The 23,270-nt window shown below is 37.6% G+C and overlaps 1 protein-coding gene across 1 annotated transcript in view; it reads left to right on the top strand.

Moving 5' to 3' along the window:
* The window catches only part of Dgkk (diacylglycerol kinase kappa), a 129,753-nt gene that overhangs the window by 59,277 nt on the left and 47,206 nt on the right, over positions 1-23,270 (top strand). The window contains exons 5-8 of the mRNA XM_026406769.2: positions 15,965-16,100; positions 16,565-16,671; positions 16,989-17,114; positions 18,739-18,841. Coding sequence (XP_026262554.1) covers positions 15,965-16,100; positions 16,565-16,671; positions 16,989-17,114; positions 18,739-18,841 — 472 coding nt within the window. The remainder of the gene's footprint in view (positions 1-15,964; positions 16,101-16,564; positions 16,672-16,988; positions 17,115-18,738; positions 18,842-23,270) is intronic.

The following is a 23,270-nucleotide window of genomic DNA, read 5'->3' as shown; positions in this document are numbered from 1 at the left end:
TGTGCTTTAGAATGTGGTTTGCTAAGATTTAATTAAAGATTTTTGTATCTATGTTCATCAGGGATATTGGTTCAGTTTTCTTTCCTTGAGGTGTCTTTGTCTGGTTTTGGTAGCAGGGTTATACTGGCTTCATAGAATATATTGGGAAGTGTCCCCTCCCTTTCAATTTCATGGAATATTTTAAAGACTGGAGTTAGTTCTTCTTTAAATATCTGGTAGAACTCAGGTGAGAATCCATCTGGTCCTGGGCTTTTCTTTGTTGGAAGGTTTTTAATTGCTGTTTTGATTTCTTGACCTGATATTGGTCTGTTTATGTTTTCTATATCTTCCTGGTTCAATTTTGGCAGGTCATGTGTGTATAAATTTGTCAATGTCTTCTAGATCTTATACTTTATTGGAGTATAATTTTTCAAAATAGTTTCTAATGATCCCTGGATTTTAGCTGTGTCTGTGGTGATATCTCCTTTTTTATCTATAATTTTGTTAATTACCTCTCTCTCCCCATTTTTGGTAAATTTCCTGTGGGTTTATCAGTCTTATTTCTCTTTTCAAAAGTCACCTCTTTGTGTCAGTGATCCTGTGTAGTGTTTAATTTTCAATTTCATTAATTTCAACTCTAATCTAAATTTTTCCTATTTTCTATTAATTTTGGAATTAGGTTGTTATTCCTTTTCTGAAGTCTTGAGATGAAGCATAAGCTCATTTATTTGGGATCTCTCTATTTTTTTAATGTAGGCACTTAATACTATAAATTTTCCTCTTAGAACTGTTTTCATAGTGTCTCAGAAAATTTGATAAGTTGTATATTCTTTGTTTCTGAGAATTTCTCGATTTTGTCTCTCATATTTTCTCTGATCCATTCTTCATTTCCAAGAGTATTTCCAATATCCGTGTTATTTATATGCTTTTTATAATTTTTCTTGCTGTTGTTTTCTAATTTCATTTCATTATGATCTGATAGGATACATGGGATTACATCAATTTTTTTATATTTACTAAGACTTACATTGTGACCTATAATGTTTTGGAAAATGTTCTGTGGATTGCTGAGTATATAATAAATTCAGATTTTTTTGGGGGGGAGGGTAAAATATTTTGTAAATATCTATTGGGTTCATTTGATTTGTAGTATTATTTAAGTCAGATATATCTTTATTGATTTTATGTTTGGGTGGCCTGTCTATTGAAATCACCCAGTATTATTATATTGGTGTCTATCTGGGATTTAATTTCAAGAAGTATTTTATTATGTAATTAGGTACACTGACATTTGGGCACTTATCATTGTTATATCTTCTTCTTAGACTGTTCTCTTTATCATTATATAGTGGCCTTCTTTATCTCTTCTGATTAATTTTTGCTTGAAATCTGCTTTGTCAGTCCTACTTGCTTTTGGACTCCATTTGCATAGAATATTTTTCTACCCTTTTACTTTCAGTCTGTGAGTCCTTGCCTATGTGTTGAGTCTCTTTCAAGGTGCATGTAGTTGGATTTTACTTTTGATCCATTCTACTAATCTATGTCTTTTAATTGGGGACTGAAGACCATTTACATTTGTTATGGATGTATGTTTGTAGTTTCCTGACATTTTAATTTGTTTGCTGTATTTAATTATGCCTTAATTTTCATTTAGTTTGTTGTTCTTCTGGTGATTTCATTTGTTTGAGAGTTTGGGTATTTGTTTTTGGGTTCCCCTTTGTGCAGTTTATCTTTGAATATACTTTGTAGTGTTGGCTTAGTGGTCAAGAATTCTTTTAGTTTGTCCTTCTCATGGAAAGTTTTTATTTCAGTATTTATTATGAAAGATAGATTTGCTGGATATAGCAATCTTGGCTGGCAATTTTTTTTTCTTTTAGAGCTTAGAATATCTCCTTCCATACCCTCTTTTATTTTAAGGTCTGAGTTAAGAAGTCAGAAGTGAGCCTTATTGGTTTGCCTCTATATACAACCTGACATTTTTCTTTTGCAGTTTTCAGTATTATTTCCTTATTTTCTGCAAGACATCTTGATCATGATGTGTCTTGGAGAGATTCTGTTTCAATGTTGTCTATTTGGGTTCCTATATGCCTCCTATATGTGGAGGTCTATCTCACTTCTAACATGGGGAAATTTTTCCATTCCTATCTCATTGAAGGTGTTCCTAATGCCTTTAGCCTATATCTCCATATTCTGTTCTACCCTAATGACTCTCAGGTTTGTTCTTGATGCTGTCTCACATTTGAATATTCTGTTTATGGTATTTTTTTCTTTATTGAATTCTGAGTATTAAAGTTCATATGCACTATCTTTAAAGCCTGAACTTCTGTCTTCAAGGCTTGAAGTTCTATTTTCTATAAATCAAATCTGTTGGTGATACTTTCAAGTAAAATTTTAATTTGATTCATTGAGTCTTCCATTTCCAGGAGTTCTGAATGATTTCTTTTCATTATCTATATTTCTTTATTAGAATGGTCTTTCATATCCTGTATTTGCTCTCATTTCATTCCTGAGATATTTTTTGAGTTCATGGAATATTTCAATAACCAGTTTTTTACAGTCTTTCTCTAGAATTTCATTCTCTTGCATATCTGTAGGTTCCTTTGTTGGGATTCTGAATTTTGGGGTGATATTTGTTTGCATTTTTCTCAAGTTTTTAGACATCTTGGACTTACACATCAATTGACATGGTTTCCCCTTCCTCTTCTATATTGTCCTTTTGTTTGTTGTTATCTTTTTTTTCTGGGAATTCTCTCTGTTTTTCATGTATGAGTAGATGTCCAGGTGTAAGAAGTGAGGTCCCCCTCTGGTTCTTCCTCCTTGGGTCCTGGTTGTTGGTTTAGGGTTTTTGTCTCCCCAGTTCTATGAATTGAAGTAATGTGAGGCTAGATCATATGTGGGGTGAAGTTTGCTGTTACATGGATGAGTCATAAGTGTTTCTCAGCAGCAGGAAATCTACCCTGTGTATTTGAAGAGTCCCAATCACATTCTAGCCCCCCTTAGAGGAAGTGGGGAGTCACTAATAGTACAAATGTTAACAACAGATGTACAGCCTTAAGATAAATGTCCAGTATCTACTTTGACATGTACAACACTAATTTCCACCTGCATAGGAATGAAAGGGTTGCTATTTAACAGCAACAGCAACAATAAAAAAAAAACCATGAACTAGATCAGATATTAAACATTAGATGTCTAATACATCATACACTGTACTGATAATCACAACAACATGAATGAGTAGGAATTAAATCAAATATATAATTATCTTAGATTGTGGGATTATAGTTTCTCAGGTGAAGAGAAAATAAGGTACTAAAAGCAAGAGAAAGTTTGAAATATATAAAAGCAAACAGGACAGAAGCAGGAGAGTGTAGCAGATGATGGCTCTGAAGAAGGAGGAATTAAAAATAACCAAAATAACAAAAAAATGAAAGAGAAGAGGAGGGAAAGGGAAATTGTGGCTATTAGTGGGGAAAGAGAGTGAAGAAGTGGCAATCGGTGGAACAAAAACCAAGATATGAACAAACAAATGTCAGATCAAACAACTCTAACCCACATATAATTATACCCCACCAAACCAAGGATAAATAATAACTGGGTAAAAAAGTATGCAGTTAAAATTAATATAAAATTGTTTTTGTGTGTATGTGTATGTGTAAATATATATATATATATATATATATATATATATATATACACATATATATACACATTTGCTTGTTTTGAACTTCTCTGCACAATAAGAACACATACACATATTCTCACAGAATGGAAAAAAAGTAAAAAATTATAAAATATAATAAAATGATATTTTAATTATTTAAATTTAAAAATGGGAGGGATCATGAACAGTGATCAAAATCCATGCACGTATGAGTTTGTTAGGATGAACCCAACTGCTATGTATAACTAAAAAGTTCTAATAAAAATATATAAATAATTAAAAATTTAAGAATAACAAAAAAAACATAAAAATGACACAAACGACACAAAAATATGGACAAAGTTGTAATAAATTTTTTTGTAAACTAATAAAAACCTAATATACAAACTTTATTTTAGGAAAAACTGACATAGAATGATAAAGAATGTTTGAATTTGCAGTAATGTATAAAGGTTATAAAAACAAAATGCAGAAAGATTTCCTTAGGTATCTACACAGAGAAAGCAAGATATCTAACAAAAATATCCTAGACTTTCCCATAGGAACATTCAATGCCAGAAACCAATAGAATAATGTCTAAAGTTCAAGGGAAAAGGGGGTTTGACCTAGTAATTTATATCAGTGAAATTGTTCTTCAAGTATGAAGACTATATGTGGAAAATTCTCAAGTAAGAATTATAGCACACATGAACTTTTCTTGGAAGAAAATAACATAAATCAAACAACTCAGCTACTAATCAAGGCAACCAATTTATAAAGAGAGATATCACAATAAAAGGACTATAGCATCCTATAGTCAACAGAGCACTAGACAAGGTGTTTCAAAAGGAAATGTGGCATGGATGTTATAGTTAATCAAGTGATCTTTCTAGTGTCTGAGCAAAGAACTTAGGCATACATGAATAATGTATAAGTAAACAGGAAAACTAAATGACAATAAAATCTAGCCAAATGAGGGCTGGGGCTATAGCTCAGTAGTAGAGCACTTGCTTTGCACATGTGAGACACTGGGTTCTATCCTCAGCATCACATAAAAATAAATAAGTAAAGCTATTGTGTCCATCTACAACTAAAAAAAAAAATTAGGAAAACAAAAAATAAAAGAACTATGTATCAAGCCAGAGAAGAATTATTTTTTAAAAAAATCCAGTCAAATGAGAGATTTTTTAAAAAAATCTGAGGAATAACAAAGCTGAAATAAAATATATATTTTTTATTTTTTTTAAATGAGCAAGTACATGGAAAAAAAGAGAAAATAAAGATTTAAATAAGCATTCTGCATTTTCCTTCTTGACCAAGTTTACTGTTGAAGCTTTCTATTGATTTTTTCAGTTAGGTTAAAATATATATATATATATATATATATATATATATATATATATATATATATGATTTCTGTTTTTATTATTTCTATTTCTCTGTCAAAATTCTTTGACGGGCTGGGATGTGGCTCAAGCGGTAGCGCGCCTGGCATGCGTGCGGCCCGGGTTCGATCCTCAGCACCACATACCAACAAAGATGTTGTGTCCGCCGAGAACTAAAAAATAAGTATTAAAAATTCTCTCTCTCTATCTCTCTCTCTCCTCTCTCACTCTCTCTAAAAAAAAAAAATTATGAGAAATAAAGAGCTTGTTTTTGCTGAGGTGGTCAGAACTGTGGCTGGCAAGGATGGATTTTCATCTTTTTCTTTTTGTGCTCTGTAACCCTTGGGTCAAGTGCTGGGGGTTGTTAAGTCCAACCTCTTTGTGTTCCTCACCTAGCTGCCAGCCACTGTGGCCAGGAGCCAAAGCTGGTTGTAGTAGCTTTCAGCTTCCTGTCTCCCAATATAGGGTGGGATAGACTGGTGAGTGCTGGCAAATTGTATATTCTAATGGGGGTGCTACAGAATTCTAAAACTAGAAGTACCAGTAGCTGGGGTTTCATTTTGCCTGACCCTTGGAACTCGGTCAGTGGGTATTTGAAATTTGATCCCCACCTCCTGTTGCTGGGAAGATATCAATCTCTGCTGAATATCTCGGTCTAAGGTGCCTCCTGTAAACTCCATTTTTATAGTGTGGAGTCCAAACCCCACAGTTTCATATTCACTGCTCTGGATGTGAATTACCCAACATCTGCCCTGGAATGCAGAAGCTCCTGTATGGCCATTATCCATTTTCGGCATCTTCCCAATAGCTGTTATGGGATGCCAGCAACAAAGGAAGGTCTCTGTTCTTCATATCTGGAGCCTGGATGCCCTAGGCGCAATTCTTTTTGTGCTTATTCCAGTCACACTGGACCAGGCACATTCTGGGGCCCACAATAGGCAACTTCTGGGTCATCTGGCAGCTTCCTTTATGAGTTCCCAATCTCCTGCCTCTGCTGGAGCCCATGCAATCCTTATAAAGCTTCAAGCACCAACAAACCCTGGTTAATGTGGAACTATCCATTCACAGGCAGAGGATTTTGTTTGCTTCTTACTAAACAACTGCTCCCACGATCTCTGTGTCCATTAGGTTCAGTCTCCTCTTTATTGCACAGGTTCCCACAAACCTTTATTGCACAGGTTCTAATCTACCATCTCATTTTTTTCTCCTTTTTCTGCTGCACTTCTCTCTCTCTCTCTCTCTCTCTCTCTCTCTCTCTCTTTCTCTCTCTCTCTCCCTGCACTCCTCTCCCCTCCCCTCAGCAACTGATGTGATGTCCTATATTATGTTCAAAATTCCCAACTTTCTGTATCTCTATGGTTTCTTTTATCACTCAGTATTGAATTTGGTGGGTTCCCTTAGCTACCCGCCTCACAGAGGAGCAGACTTCTTGCTTTTAAGTCTGTTTGTTGCTGATGAACTCTTCATCTAATCTACCATCTCATCTTCTCTATAGTTGTTTTTAATAGTTTTGTCTTTTAACTCTTGTAGTAAGGGATAAAATTTCTTTGCACACCACCCTTACAGTATCAGAGAATTCTCAGTATGATAATGTATTAATAATATCATTATGCTTTTTATTTTCATATTTTTTATTAACTAGCAGCCTTTTTTCTAGACAAAAAAACTTCTTTAGCTATTTAGCAGGCCCTTAGCTTTTTTTTTTTTTTTTTTGAGTAAGTTTTTGATTATCCTTCATTTCTGAAGGATAATATGCTGGGTAAAGTATTCTTAGTTGGCAGTTTTTTCTTCAGCACTGAATATGTATATACCATCCAACTCTTTCCTGGCCTTTAGAATTTCTGCTAAGAAAACCACTGAAAGCTATATTGGGGATTTGAGGATATTAAATGTTTCATATATCTTGTTGCTCTCAGTATTCTTCTTTATCCCTGATTTTTTTTTTTTTTTTTTTGGTACCAGGGATTCAACAAAAGTTCACTTAACTACTGAGTCACATCCCCAATCCTTTTTATGTTTTATTTAGAGACAGGGTCTCACTGAGTTACTTTGGGCCTCGCTAAGTTGCTGAGGCTGGCTTTGAACTCAACAACCCTCCTGTATCAGCCTCCTGAGCCACTGGGTCATAGGCATGCACCACTGCACCTAACTATCCCTGATTTTTGATAATTTTATTCTCATGTGTCTTAATAAACTCCCTTTTAGGTCAAATTTAATTGGAGACCATTAAGTTTTCTATATTCAAATATTGCCATCTTTCCCCAGATTGGGGGTATTTTTAGCCATCACTTCCTTGAATATATTTTCTAGGTCTTTTTCTTTCTCTTTTCTTTCAGTTATGCAAATTTCAGTTCACTCGATGGTATCACAAAATTCTTTTTCTTTTTGGGGGGTACCAGGGATTGAACTCAGGGGCACTCAACCACTGAGCCACATCCCCATTCCTATTTTTAATTTTATTTAGAGACAGGGTCTCACTGAGTTGCTTAGCACCTCACTTTTGCTAAGGCTGGCTTTGAACTCGAGATCCTTATGCCTCAGCCTCCCAAGCTGCTGATACTAGAAGCATGCACCACCAGTGTCACATAATTTTAATTGGTTCTTTTTTCATTCTTTTTTCTCTTCTGATTTGATAGTTTCAAATGTCCTGTCTTAAAGATTACTGATCCCAGGGGACAAAACAGGAATAAGCATTCTGCATTTTCCTTCTTGACCAAGTTTACTGTTGAAGCTTTCTATTGATTTTTTCAGTTAGGTTAATATATATATATATATATATATATATATATATATATATGATTTCTGTTTTTATTATTTCTATTTCTCTGTCAAAATTCTCATTTTGTTCATGAATTATTTTCCAAATTGCTTTTAATTTTCTATATGTATTTTCTTGTACCTCCACAAGCTTCTCTAAAAGGATCATTCTGAATTATTTTTCAGTCATTTTATAGATTTATATTTCTTCTGGTTCTGTCACTTTGGCTTCATTCATTTCTTTTAGTTGTATCACATTTCCCTGATTTTTCATAATACTTGTATCCTTACATGCTGCTCATTTGAGGAGATGGTAACCTCTTCTAGCCTTTGCAGATATTCTTTGGCAGTGACAGGCTTTTCCTGTTCAGTTTAGCTTAGGATTCAAGATGGGCAATCTAGTAGCAACCCTGCACAGGCAGATCTTCATGTTGGGTTCTGTAGCTTGAGTGTGTTATTTTCTATGCTCCTGAGTGGAGTGGTACTGCTGGCTGTGTTCCATAGGCTGGTGAGACCCTGAGGGGACTCTGTCATTAGATGGGGCTGCTAGCTAGGCTCTAATCACCTCTGATTGGGCAGGGTTGCAGGTTGTCTTCCTTGGCTGGGTAGTACTGTTGTTGAACTCTGTAGTTAGGCAGGGCTGTGTGATGGGCTCTAAGCCTAAATGAGGTTTCTGGAGTTGTTGTTCAACCCCACAGAGTGGGCAGGACCAGAAGCTGATCTCCATATAAATATATGGGTTTGGGCTTGCCTCCAGATCCAAGGCAGACTTATGCAAAGCACTAAGGTTTGGAAGAGTCACAGCTCTAGGATTGGGTAGGGCCAGATGCTCCCTCTAAGTAATTTCCAGGTCTGGGAAAGACTTAATGTGAACAGCTGAACTTAGTTGGATCACCTCCCCAACGGTAGGGTTGGGTGGGGCCAGCTGATCCTTCAGTGGGTAATCACTGACCTTCACTTGCCTCTCCACCCAGGGGAATACTTAATAGCACCTGAGCTGTGTGGGGAAGCTGGGTAAGGATCTGAGCCTAGAAGACCCGTGGACTGTGTTTCCTTCCATGTGACCATTGGTTAGTTTCTCTGGTATGGCACCTCCATTGCCAAAAATGCAGAACAACCACCAAGATCTGCACACTGTGCACTGTGAACCCCATTCTTCTTCTTTATTTCTAACTGATCCCAGGTGCTCAGGTCCTGTCGGTAGTCCCATTGCTTCCCAGGGGACAAAACAGGAATAAACTTTCTGCAGAACACCCAGAATGATGGGGAAATTTATTGTCCACTTCCAACTCTTTTCCCAGTGTAGAAACTGAGTCCAGAGGAAGTTTCTGTATGTGGTACTGTGCCAGCTGGAGGGAGGGATGGTGCAAAAAAAAGAAACATTCGTAGTACTCTAATCACAGCTTTTCTTAGTTCTGCAGTCCAAGTGGGGGTGTCTCAGCCTCACTTCTGAGTTCTGGGATATTCAAAATGCTACTCTTGCCTGAGAGTAGTTACTACTTGGACTTCGGTAGGCAGAGATTAAAGCTGGAGAACTCCTATTCTGCCTTCTTGCTAACATCAGTCCTTCTCTCAAATTTTACTATAAGCAGAAAGAACCAAACCTCCTCAACTAAAACTTCAGTTTCATCACTCACAACCTCTACCTTCCACAAAATACCAGAACACAAATACAATTCAGCCCTTTATTAAAAGAATGACTTTTTCTTCATTGTCCAATAGTATATTCCTTATTTGCATTGAGACTTCATCAAAATGGCTGTCCATATTTTTACCAGTTTTCTGTTCATGGTTGCTTAGGTATTCTCTAAGAAGATAGAAGCTTTCTCTATTACCCTCCTTCTTTTCTTTCTGAGCTTTTGTCAGAATCACCTTTATTCTGACAAAATTCCCTTCACCACAATCTAGGCTTTTTCTAGCATGTACCTTAAAACTCTTCCAAATTCTTCCCATAACTCACTTCCAAAGCCATTTCTACACTTTTATTTATTTGCTCCAGCAGTAGCCCCACTTCTTGGTAATGATTCCTGTCTGAGTCATTTTGGGCTGCTATAATGAAATACTACAGACTGGGTGTGTTAAACAATAAACATATCTCACACTTCTGGAAGCTGGGGGATTCAAAATCAAGGCACTGGCAGATTTAGTGCCTGATGAAGACCCTCTTCCCAGTTCATAGATAGCCATCTTCTGAGACAGAAAAATCAGTGAGAGAAGCATTCTGGGTCTGTAATAAAGGCACTAATACTATTTATCAGGGACCCACCCTCACAACATAATCACCTCCCAAAGCCTCCACCTTCTAAAACCATGGCATTGAAGGTTAGGATTTCATCATATGTATCAAGGGAGGTGCAAATTCAGTCCATTGCAAGTGAAGAATCTGGAGCGATGAATGTATTGATGAATGAATGTATTCACCTAAGTATTTTAGAAGTGATAAAATTTTAAAAACATAACTGCACACTAAAAGCTTTAATTAAACCTACTTTTCTAGCATTTAGAAATTGGTAGGTTGTGTACATGCTACAGATTGGCTGTCTTCAAAATGGAGTATGAAATCTGCCTCAGCAAATAAAAAAGACCTGTAATGACATGGCTGTGACAGTTTGTTAGGGCTGCTGTAATAAATTACCACAACCTTTGTGGCTTAAAAAAAAGAAATTTAACCTCTCACAGTCCTGGAAGCCAGATATCTGAAATCAAAGTGTCAGTGAAGCCATAATCTCTCTGAAGGCTTTAGAGAAGGAGCTTTCTTTGCCTCTTCCTAGATTCTGGTGGTTGCTGACAATCCTTGGTGTTCTCTAGCTTGCAGATACATCACTCCAATCTCTGCCTCCATCATCACATAGTACTCTTCCCTGTGTCTATTTGCTCTGTGCCTTTACAAGTTGTTCTTCTTTCTGCATATTCTGTATTCAAATTTCCCTCTTCTTATAAGGATACCAGTCATTGGATAGTAACCCACTCCAATCCAGTATGGCCTTATATTTTTAAACATTTTTACTGGTGCATTATAATTATACATAATAGTGGGATTGATCATGCAATGTTCATACATTCACATAACATAGTTTTATCAATCTCATCTCCCAGTCCCTTCCATTCCCTCCTCTCCTCCCTCTCACTGATCTGCTTGTTCTACTTTACTGATTTCCCTCCCATTATTATTATCATTTCAATTAGTGTAGTGCATTATAACTAAATATATAAACAGATTCATCATGATGTGCTCATACATGAACATAGCATAATTTGGTAGATTTCAGTCCCTAGTATGTTTCCATGCCCTTCCCTCTTCCCTCCCTCTTGATTCCCTTCCTTTACTCTATTGGTCTCCCTTGTATTTTGATGAGACCCCCACACACACACTTTTTATTCCTTTCTTTTTCTCTCTCTCTCTTTCACATATTAGAGAAAACATTCAACCCTGATTTTCTGAGCCAGGCTTATTTCACTAATCATGATATTCTCCAGTTCCATCCATTTATCAGCACATGCCATAATTTAATTCTTTACATCTGAGTAAAACTCCATTCTGTATATATACCACAGTTTTTATCCATTCATCTATTGAAAAGCACCTGGGCTTGTTCCATAATTTGACTATTGTGAACTGTACCTTTATTAACATTGGTATGCCTGTATTCCTGTAATATGCTGATTTTGTTCTTTATCCAGTATGGCCTTCTCTTAAATTGACTACATCCTAAAGGACTCTATTTCTCCATTGCAAAGTAAGACCATCTTCACAGATACAGAGGTTAGGACTTTTGGGGGAAACACAATTCCAACTACTTAGTTCACCTTTCTAACACACAAAATGCATTTACCACATCAAAACATCTTCAAAAGCCTTAACCCGTTCTATAATTAACTCAAATTCCAAACTCTCATCTTCTGAGTAATCTAAAGCAGGCATGAGTTAAACTCTGGGTATAGTCTTTCCTGGGGCAAAATTCTTCTCCACCTGTGGAACTATGAAACAGAAAACAACATATCTGCTTCTAAATTACAATGTGGAGAATGACGCAGGATAGACATTCTCATTCTAAAATGGAAAAAAAAAAAAACAGAAGGAACAAAAGGTACTGGTTTGAAGGAAGTTGGCAACCCAGAAAGACAATTTCATTAGATTTCCAGACTTGAGAATAATTATCTGTGTCTTTATGTTCTGTCTCCTGGCTCTACCATCTCAGGCACCTGAGTGGCATTCTCTCTTTGTAACCAAGGAAGTAGCTGAACCTTCTGGAACTCAGAAGGGAACCCTACTCGTTGGAACCAAAGAGGCAATTGCCCTGCCCTATAGGTCCATACTCCTGTGTTGGCAACAGCAGCAATTCTGGCCCTTGAGCTTCTCTCAGCAGTCTTTCTGGACTCTAAGCCATCCCTTGAAGTCACTTTCCTGAAGGATAACACACATTCAGAGATGAGTAGCTTTATCAGTCTGTTTTATGCTATATAGTCTCAAAAGTCTGACAATCTTCCTTAATTTAGTTCTCTGTTCTTTTTGGTCTAAGGTAAGAGCGATCCTGCTGAGACGGTTGGAGCCATGTGTTCCACACCTAATCTTTCTAGGGAAAATATCTATGGTTGATATTCTCTCCAGAGCACACTTTCTTCTGATTTGGAATAAGGCTAGAATGTTAATTTACAAATATTTAAGTTCTGGTGACTTTTCATTTAATAGTTCTATTATGGACTGAATTGTCTCCCCAAATTCCTTTTGTTTAAAATATTTTTTAGTTGTAAATGGACACAATACCTTTATTTATTTATTTATCTATTTATTTTTTATGTGGTGCTGAGGATTGAACCCAGTGCCTCACACATGCTAGGCAAGTGCTCTACCACTGAGCTATATCCCAAGCCCTCCCCAAAATTCTTATATTGAAACCCCAGCCCCCATTGTGACTATATTTGGAGATAGGAATTTTAGGAAGGAATTAAATTTAAATGGAATCATAAGGGTTGGGGCCTAATCCAATAGGACTGTTGGCCTCACATGAAGAGGAGAAGAGATCTCTATTTCTCTACAAACATGCATTAAAGAAAGGCCATGTGAGCAGTCAGTGAGAAAGTGGCCAGGAAGAAAGTCTTCACTAGGAACCAAATGGGTTGACACTTTGCTCTTGGACTACTCAAGTCTAAAATATGAGAAAATAGATTTATGTTGTTTAAACCACTCAGTCTATGATATTTTGTTATGAAAACCTGAGCAGACTAACACAAGTACCTTTCTCAATGTATCTCTTTCCTCTTAAATTTTACACTAAACAGCAAATAGAAACCAAGGTGCACCTTCCCTACTTTGCTTGGGTATCTCCTTAGCTAAATATACAAGTTATAATTTACATATTTTATACTCTACCCAACAGTATAATGGAATTCAGTCAGTTCTCTGTCACTCCATAAAAAGCATTGCCTTTCTTCCAATCCTCTCTGGTTCTCATTTCTGTCTGATACCTCACCAAAAGCACCTTTAATGTTCATGTTTCTAGGGCTGAGGCTGTGGCTCAGTGGCAGAACCCTTGCCTACCATGTGTGAGGCACTGGGTTCAATTCTTATCACCACGTATCAATAGTAAAATAAAGGTCCATTGACAACTAAAAATATATTTTAAAATATGTTCATGTTTCTAGCAATATTCTATTTTAGGCAATCCAGGGTTTATAAATCATGTGCCTTGAGATTCTTACAGTCTTTATGCATTACACAATTCCAAAGTCACTTCCATATTTTTAGGTATTTGTTATAAAAGCTCCCATATGCCAGTATCAAAATCTATATTAATTTTATAGGACTGTGGTAACAACCACAAACTGGATGAATTAAAACATAGCAACTTATTCTGTCAAGTTTCTGGAGTCTTGAAGTCTAAATTCAAGTTGTTGACAGGACCATAGTCTCTCTGAAGGCTCTAGGGGAGGATTCTTCTTTACCTGTTCCTATCTTCTGATGATTGCAAAACCTGACATTTCTTGTCTTGGAGATCCATCACTGTAATCTCTGCCTCTGTTGTCACATGGTGTTCTATCCCGTATCTGTGCACTACCTATCTTTACAAAGTGTTCCCTTTTATGTCCTTGCATGCCTGTACCCATACTTCCCTCTTATAAGGACATCAGTCATTAGATTAGGGCCCATTTGAATCCAGCATGAGTGCATCTTAGCTTGATCACATCTGTAAAGAACCTATTTCCAAATAATATTGTGAATTTCACATTCACAGGTATGAGGTTAGGACTTGAACATATTTGGAGGAAGCACACAATTCAACCCATCACACATACTTTTCTAGGGTTAGATGCATTACGGCTTCCTTATAAACAGGAATATCAATTCCATCTCCTTAACTGCTAAACCTAAGTAATTGTCACTTAATATATTCCTTTTTATTCTGTAGCCAATTGGGCCATTGAATTCAGTATTCTGTATTGGCAGAGTTTTGCATTTCTTCCATTTTATGTCCTTTAGAACCTTGCATATTAAAGATTTTCACTTGTTACTGTATACTGAAATGATTTATTTTAGAGTTTCTCTTCTTTGATAAATTAAGAGCTTCTTGAGGGCCGTAACTGTGGCTTTTTCATCTTTGTAGACCCAATGCCTAGTATTTTATATAACACATTGTAGAATTCTTATAATTATTGGTGGAGGGAAGGTGTTATAGAGTTACAGTCTAGTGGCTTGAGGAATAGAAAGATACTGAGAGCTCAGAGTACCAAAGCCAAGACTAAGCCACTTTCTTGGGACTCTTCATTTTCTAATTTGATCTTCCTAGAGTTTTCCAGGTCCTCAATATACAATAAACATTCCTATCACAAAGAAATTCTGGACCATTTTTAATGAGCCTTTAGCTCATCAGATTAACTTTTTCTTCTAGAACCTTCCAAGTCAATCCAGTAGTAGTTTAGGCTATAGTCTTCAGGCTGATAGAGGTAGAGAGGAAGGGACCAGACAGAGTGCTGTATGCAGGTTCTGTCTTGAGTGACTGATTCCTGTAAATTGATAAAGGTTGAGCACCTAAGGTGGCAGAGCCCACAATTGCTCTCCCTCTAATGGATCACAATCAGATGATATCAGGGAAAGTACACAATTATTTTAAAAGTCTTGTCATTCCTTTACAAACCAAATCCATTATCATGCCAAGTATAAAATGCTATGTGTGTGTGTGCCTATGTCTAAACTCTAGAGGAAGGCAGAGAGGAGAAGTTGAGAGGATTTTCTAATCACAGGAATTATAGAAAAAAATGGAAAAGTCCTTTGAAAATATAGAAAAACAAAGTTGGGGGTTTTCAGTGCCACCCCTTCCTTCCTTTCAACACCCAAACTATCAGTGGTATATCTGGTGCCTTCCCCACAGTCATGAGAGTCAGGCTGTGATACAGAACTGCAGTATTCATAAGCAGATGAACAATAATGTCAGAGTCATTATCAGGTAAGAGAACACCAAACAGAATGTCACTTCATGAGGGCAGGGACTTTGTCTTGTGCATCACTATATCCCAAATATATTAAGCAGTGTCAAGCATATAGCAAGTGGTAGATATTTGTTTAGTGGGTTATTGAGTGAATTGAGTCTATTAACCAGGAAACTGCTATAGGCAGTCTGAGCTTGCTATTCAGAAAAACATGCTTGAGCAAAAGTTGCTGAGATAAGGAGTTAAATTCCTTTAACTGTTGTCCAGGTAAAGCAATGCTCTGCTCACCTGGTATCAGTAGGGTCAGGAAGGGGAGTAACTGCCCTTCTTCCAGGAAGTAGGTGAAGTCTGACAAGTATTCCTTAGTCCAGAGGCAGAGCTCTGCCTTCTTTCTTCCTTCCCGGGGCAGAGCACTTTACTATCTCTGAATTTCTAACTCATTATCTCCTTTTTGCTGTCGACTTAAAGAGAACCAAGGCCAAGGCTAACAGCAAATCTTGCTTGGACTAAACTGATACAGCAGTTGGCCAAGCATTCTAAAGAACATTGCTCCTAGTTCAGGATCTGCTCTCTATTCTTTCTCCCCTTTTTAAATCATTAGCAAAACAAAACAACAACAAAAAAAAAGAACAGGTATTGGCTCCAATTTTCAGTCTTCCCCTTTGCATGCTCAGACACCTATATAGCAGATCATTGAATCCTAGCAGCAGATTTTCTAGCCTTTCCTAATAGTTCTCTGTGATTAACCCTCCATTCTCTTTTTGATTTCTTTTAGATACCTGCCGCAGAAAACAACCCTTTCCTCGTCGGAATGCACTATTGGTATTCCAGCCACAGTTCCCGGACTCAGCACTGCAATGTTTGTCGAGAAAGCATTCCTCCCTTATCGAGAGATGCCATCATCTGTGAAGGTACCTTCTTTATTCTTTTTGAAAATGGAACTCTGTGGGTGGAGACAGGGGTAAAGGAGCTCAGGTGGCTTTAATATCCCCGGCTAGCTCTAGATCACTCACTCTGGGATAAGGGTAAGGTTAAGGAAAGAAGAAGGGAGGAAACTAGCCTGAAAGGGAATTCTCGTGGATGAAAAGGAAAAATTGGGAATGGGGGGCTGGAGCTTAATGGTCACGAGAGTAGGAAAGAAATCAACTCCTTCTTACCATTAATTTCCATTCAAGTTGAATAAGTAGAAATTTGAGCTGGTAAGAAGCAAGAGGAACTGATTCATGTTAGAAATAGACCTTTGGCAGTGGGTCATAACGATTTAGAATGCATCTGAGTTTGAATTTGCAGAGTAGCTTAGGGAAGGGAATTAGAATCTTTATCGGCACAAGATTCACACTCATCTCCTTTTTTTTTTCCCCCTCTCTTCTCACAGTGTGCAAAGTGAAATCTCATAAGTTATGTGCTTTGAGAGCGAGCAAAGACTGTAAATGGAATACCTTGTCCATTACTGATGATCTTCTCCTACCTGCTGATGAAATAGTAAGTACCAGATATGCCTCTATTATGTCCCTTTCAGTCATGATACATGGGGGTTAGGAAGATTTTTCCTGTTGCCAGATAAGGAAAGTAGACCTCTTCCCCAAGCTTGCTTTCCAATCAATCTCAAAGAATGAAATCCCCCGCCCCACATGCACTTCCACCTGTTACTGGTCACTAGAATTAGAGCAGGGAAGGTAGGATTATGAATAATTTGGGGCTTTTACCTAAGATCCTTCATAGCATAGTCAAATTATTCCAGCTAGTCCTTTATTCCTGATATCACTAACCTCTACCTCTTTTCTCTTTTCCCCCTTCAGCAAATCATGCCTCATCAGTGGGTAGAAGGAAACATTCCTGTCAGCTCTCTGTGTGCTGTTTGTCACGAGAGCTGTGGCAGTCAATACCGTCTCCAAGATTTCCGGTGTCTCTGGTGCAATTCTACGGTAAGACTCTATTCATCTCTTTGATATACTTTAGTTCTAGAAAGGGGTGGGTGGAGCTCAATGGTGCCTATACATAGATAGAACTATCAGAGTTACTAAGCCCAAATATTATTCAGATTCGATTCCATAGTATAGAGCTCAGTAATCTGTCCGTCTGGCTAGGTAGTCTTTGGGAGACATTTAAAAGGCTCATATCTGATGGTTATTAATTGGTCAGACCTTCTAACATATGGGAAAAGCTGAATTGTTTAATGGCAGTATGGTCAAATAAAAAAATAAACTCTGAGCCGGTCTTGGTGGAACATGTCTGTAATCCCAGCGGCTCAGGAGGTTGAGGCAGGAGGATCCTGAGCCAGCCTCAGCGAAAGTGAGGCACTAAGCAACTCAGTGAGATCCTGTTTCTAAGTAAAATACAAAATAGGGCTGGGATGTGGCTCAGTGGTCGTGCACCCCTGAGTTCAATCCCCAGTACCAAAAAAAAAAAAAAAATAGAATTCTGAGCTTATCCTTAAGAAACCTTCTCTTTTCCTCATTGAGTATTTCTTTGCAAGTAAATAATCGTTGATAATATTAACAAATTGGTATTGCCACCATGTGTTGAATGTTTTATATACATAATCTCACTTAATACAATTTGAACTAGGCCTCATTGTATCCATTTTATGAATGAGGAAAAGTGAGGTTTAGAAAGGTAAAATGATTTGCCCAAAGTCATGCAGCCAGAAAACAAAAGAGTCTTGGTTCCTACATAATTCTGCAAAGACCATATTTTTTAAACTGTAGTACTGCTACATCTCTATACCAGTGATCCTCAACTGCGATCAATTTTGCAATGCTCCAGAGCTATTTGAGACACTTTCGATTTTTAAAAAACTCAAGCTGGGCATGTTACTGGAATCTAGTAGTTAGAGAGGCCTAGGATTATGCTAAAAGTCCTACAATGCAAACAATTATCTGGCCTAAAATATCAATAAGGCTGAGATGGAGAGATCCTGGTCTTGATTTTCCAGCCTTTTAGATGCTTTTCTTAAACTGAATTTTCTAAGTAGAAATTGAAGTATGCTGTTCTTCTCTAAAGAATGTCTGTGCCAGGTGTGGTGGCACACACCTTTAATCCCAGCAGCTTGGGAGGCTGAGGCAGGAGGATCATGAGTTCAAACCCAGCCTCAGCAATTTAGTGAGGCCCTATGTAACTCAATGAGACCCTGTCTCGAAATAAAATATTTTTAAAAGGCTGAGGATGTGACTCAGTGGTTAAGCACCCCTGGGTTCAATCCCCAGTATTAAAAAGTAAAAAAAGACTCTGTCTTCTGGCTCTTTGACTTGCTTTTGAATAACCAGGTCAGATTCATGTCCCCTAAAAATTGTCCAGGATGTAGTCCTTGTAGAAATCAGAAACCTGGGAAGAATAGCTACGTGGGGGGAAGTCAGTGTGAGGTGGGGATGGTCAGGGAGTTAGGGGTCTGTTTATGGCACCAAATTTCAGAAAGGGAGATTAGAATATTAAGGGTACAATTTTTGATATTGGAACCGAACGCTGATCAAGGTTTTCTTTTCTCTCCCCTATCCTTTTTTTTTTCTCTCTCTCTCTCTTTTTTTCTTTGCTGTGTTCTTATCGTTTCAGGTGCACAATGACTGTCAGAGACGGTTTTCCAAGGAATGTTTCCTGGGGGCTCATCGCTCGCTCGTAGTGCCCCCAACCGCCCTTAGCGACCCAAAGGGCGATGGTGAGTACCTAAACCATAATTTCTTAAATATCCCCGGGAGGGAGGGAATATGCATGCTGGGAAGAAGGGATGGGATGGATTGTTCTCCTCAATGAGTCAAGTATTTGAGGGCAACAGGAGTGTGTGGGTGCATGGGCAGTTTGTGGTTCCCTTTGAAACTTTGGGGTGGGGGATTATGGTCTGCCTGGTGTATATGTATGTGGAGATGTTCTCTGTAGCCTATGTCATCATTCTTTCTGACTGATCAAATTGCTTGCAGCCTTTTCATAATTTCCAAATACTAGATAATTGATGAAATGGTTTTGTATGGGTATGGATAGTCAAAGAAGTTTAAAAGTAACATACCAATGCCTGGATTATGTTACTTTTAAATTGAAAATTAATACCAAGGTTGTTCTTAAATATGAAACTATCATGATCATTGCTCCAACACTTCATTGAAGCTTTGTCAATTCCCAGATAATAGGGTTTTATTGAGAGCTCTATTCACAAGTTACTTGAAAGCTAAAGAGATCTAAGACACAAGCATTGCCAGATCAAGTGATTACTGTGAATTGAGGATGTAATACAACAAATTAACAATTCAATATGATATGTGCTAAGTGCCAAGGGAATGGTAGAGGTACTTGGAGATAAAATGTGTTGTTGGGCTGGGGATATAACTCGGTAGAGCTCTGGCCTTGCATCACAAGGCCCTGAGTTCGATCCCCAGCACCACACACACACAAAAGGGGGTGGAAGGGTTAACTATTTGTAGGAAGTTGGGCAGAAAGAAGGTAAGTATGAAATCAATGAAGATATGATATGTGCTAAGTGACAAGGGAATGGTAGAAATACTTGGATATCAAAAAGGGTTGTTGGGCTGGGGATATAACTCAGGTGGTAGAGCTCTGGCCTTGCATGCACAAGGCCCTGGGTTCGATCCCCAGCACCACAAAAAAAAAGGGTTGGAAGGGTTAACTATTTGTAGGAAGTTGAGCAGAAAGAAGGTAAGTATGAAATCAATGAAGATATGATATGTGCTAAGTGCCAAGGGAATGGTAAAGATACTTGGATATCAAAAACGGTTGTTGGGCTGGGGATATAATAAAACTCAGGTGGTAGAGCTCTGGCCTTGCATGCACAAGGCCCTGGGTTCAATCCCAAGCACCACCAAAAAAAAAGTGTTGGAAAGGTTAACTATTTGTAGGAAGTTGAGTAGGAAGAAGGTAAGTATGAAATCAATGAAGCAAGAGTAAACTTTGTGTATTCTATCAAGAGGTCTGATAATGTTAGAGGAAGCAGGGGCAAAGGAGAGGGGTGTTTTGTTTTGCTTCTATATTTGTTTTTAAAGAATAGATGACCCAGCTATCCCACTCCTTGGTTTATACCCAAAGAACTTAAAATTGGTATACTATAGTGATGCAGCCACATCGATGTTTATAGAATCTTACTTCACAATAGCTAAATTATGAAACCAATCTAGGTGTTCTTCAACAGATGGGTAGATAAAAAATGTGGTATATATACAAAATGGAATATTACTCAGCCATAAAGAAGAATTAAAATAATGGCATTTTCTGGTAAATGGGTGGAGCTGGAGAATATCATGCTAAGTGAAATAAGCCAATCCCAAAAAAATCAAAGGTCAAATGTTTTCTCTGATATGTGGATGCTAATTCACAATGCAGTGGGAGGGCTAGGGAAGAATAGAGTTACTTTATATTAAATAGAGAGGTGTGAAGGGAGGGGAGGGGGGTATGGAGGTAGAAACTATAGTAGAATGAATCAGACATTATTACCTTATGTGCATGTATAACTATATGACCAGTGGGATTCTACATCATGTACAACTAGAAAAATGAGAAATTATACTCCATCTACATATGATGTATCAAAGTGCATTCTACTGTCATGTATAACTAATTAGAACATATTTTAAAATAAAATAATATAAAGAATAGATGAGGCACAGAGGCAGTATAGTATAAGGTGGGGGGGGAATGCCAGGTAACCATGAGTTTTAGTCACTTACTGGCTGAAAAAAAAAGTGTTGGGAAAAAATAGTGTTGGAAGGGTTAACTATTTGTAGGAAGTTGAGCAGAAAGAAGGTAAGTATGAAATGAAGATATGATATGTGCTAAGTGCCAAGGGAGTGGTACAGATACTTGGATATCAAAAAGGGTTGTTGGGCTGGGGATATAATAAAACTCAGGTGGTAGAGCTTTGCCTTGCATGCACAAGGCCCTGGGTTCAATCCAAAGCACCACCAAAAAAAAGTGTTGGAAAGGTTAACTATTTGTAGGAAGTCGAGTAGGAAGAAGGTTAAGTATGAAATCAATGAAGCAAGAGTAAACTTTGTGTATTCTATCAAGAGGTCTGATAATGTTAGAGGAAGCAGGGGCAAAGAACAAGGGTTTTTGTTTTGCTTCTATTTTTGTTTTTAAGGAATAGATGACCCAGCTATCCCACTCCTTGGTTTATACCCAAAGGACTTAATATTTTTATACTACACTGATGCAGCCACATTATATTCTTATATTCTCTGAGCTTTGCCTTCTCCTCATATAACTGAGAATTAAGCTATTTTTAAATTGTTTTACTTGTCAATGTACCTTTATTTTATTTATTTATTTATATGCAGTGCTGAGAATCTACCCCTAACCCTCACACATGCTAGGCAAGCGCTCTGCCACTGAGCCACAACCCCAGCCCTGAGAATAAAGCTTTTAATTGTGAGGATAAAATGATAATATGTAAAGGGCCTAGGTATCTACAAGCATAACCCTAAGGAGCATACAACTAATTTCATCATCTTCTTGAACACTTAAATACCTAGTCTGTCTCCTAGCCGAGACTATGAACTCTCTGAACCCCTAACATTTAACTCAGACCTGAGGATATGGTATATGCAGAGTCAAGACTTGTTAAGTGAATTCATTAGTCCATTTTCAGAATCCTGCCTGTATGTAAGGCCCAGTACTGAGCAATCTAGAGAATAAGATGTGTCTTAAGAATGCATTAGGGATTCATACAGAGAAAAAATAGTGTATAAGCACATGTCACATTCATCTGGAAACACAGATTTCTGAACTACCCTAGGAGTTTTTGTTTCAGAAGACCTGGGTGGGACCCATGAATTCACATTTATAAAAAGTTTCCAGATGCTTCTCATGCTACTAGACCTGGAGCATGCTCCACCATTTGCTGTATGGCCCTATAAAAGTTACTTAACCTCTCTGTGCCCCGATTGCTATTTATTTTCTGCTGATAAAAAAATGATAGTTTTACTCGGGTGTATAATGAAGGCTAAATGTGCATGAAAGTTACTTAACCTCTCTGTACCTCATTTGCCATCTGTTTTCTGCTAATAGGGAATGATAGTTGTACTCGGGTACATTATGGAGGCTGAATGTGCTAACATTTGTTAAAGAGGATTTTAAAAGTACAGGAAGGAAAAAAAACCAACTAAACCAACCTTATGCCTGTTTAGTATCCTTCTATGGAGTGAACAGAAAAAAAAATGAGTGGGACTACTGGTTCCCTGGCTTAGGGTTCTGTGGTTTTATTAATGCAGCTCAAAGAAGCATGGGTATTTTTGAAAGGTTCTTCCAGGCTGTTGACTCATCTGGAGCTTAAAGTCAATTAAATCCCCTAAGCTCTTTTCACACTTGCCAAGCCAAGTCCCTATTATCCTGTTATAGTGAAATGTATATCCTTGAGCCTAAAGGCCAAACTTCATACTTACTCCCTTTATATTTGTTGATTTTGACCCATAGACCTGTTGAGGTCATATTCTAATCTTGAGTCTATCATCCAGTAGCTCTTCTTTTAGCTTTGGGGACTTCAAAGTTCACAAGCCAGGCTTCTATGTTCACATCTGAATTGTCAAGTAAAATTGTGAAATGATACAGGATGCTTCCTCATGGTTAACATCAGTCCTACTCAAAACTTTGTGGGTGGGGTTGATTACCTGGTTATGTCTAATATTATGAATCTGCCTAATATTATTACATTTCAGCTCTCAATGGCACCATAAAAATATTTTTTAAAAAAACCTGACTTCTGCAAGAATAGAGACTGTATCTGTTTTTTCCATGTACTGCATTCTCAGAACATAAAACAAAGACAGGCACAGAGAACGCTCTCAATACATATTTGTTGAATGAATGAATGAATGTGTTATCACTAGCATCATATCAGGAAATTACCTTTTATTAAAATATGCCAATAAGGGTTACCAATTTTGATTGGGGACAGGAACTACTTTCAAGCTATCTCATTGAGGAGACACAATAGCCAACTCTTGGAGCTATGAGTTCTAGCAAGCCCTGAAAGTTTGGTGCATGGCTGGTAAGTGGTTTAGGATGCCTTCAAACTCTACTGGCCAGTGAATTGGAAATGACTCTCAGAAGAAACCGGCCTGAGATTTTTCCATGCAAAACAGCCA

This window comes from Urocitellus parryii, chromosome X, assembly GCF_045843805.1.
Source record: "Urocitellus parryii isolate mUroPar1 chromosome X, mUroPar1.hap1, whole genome shotgun sequence".
Lineage (NCBI taxonomy): Eukaryota > Metazoa > Chordata > Mammalia > Rodentia > Sciuridae > Urocitellus > Urocitellus parryii.
Note: the sequence above shows the minus strand (reverse complement) of the source record. Positions and strands in the feature narration are given on the sequence as shown.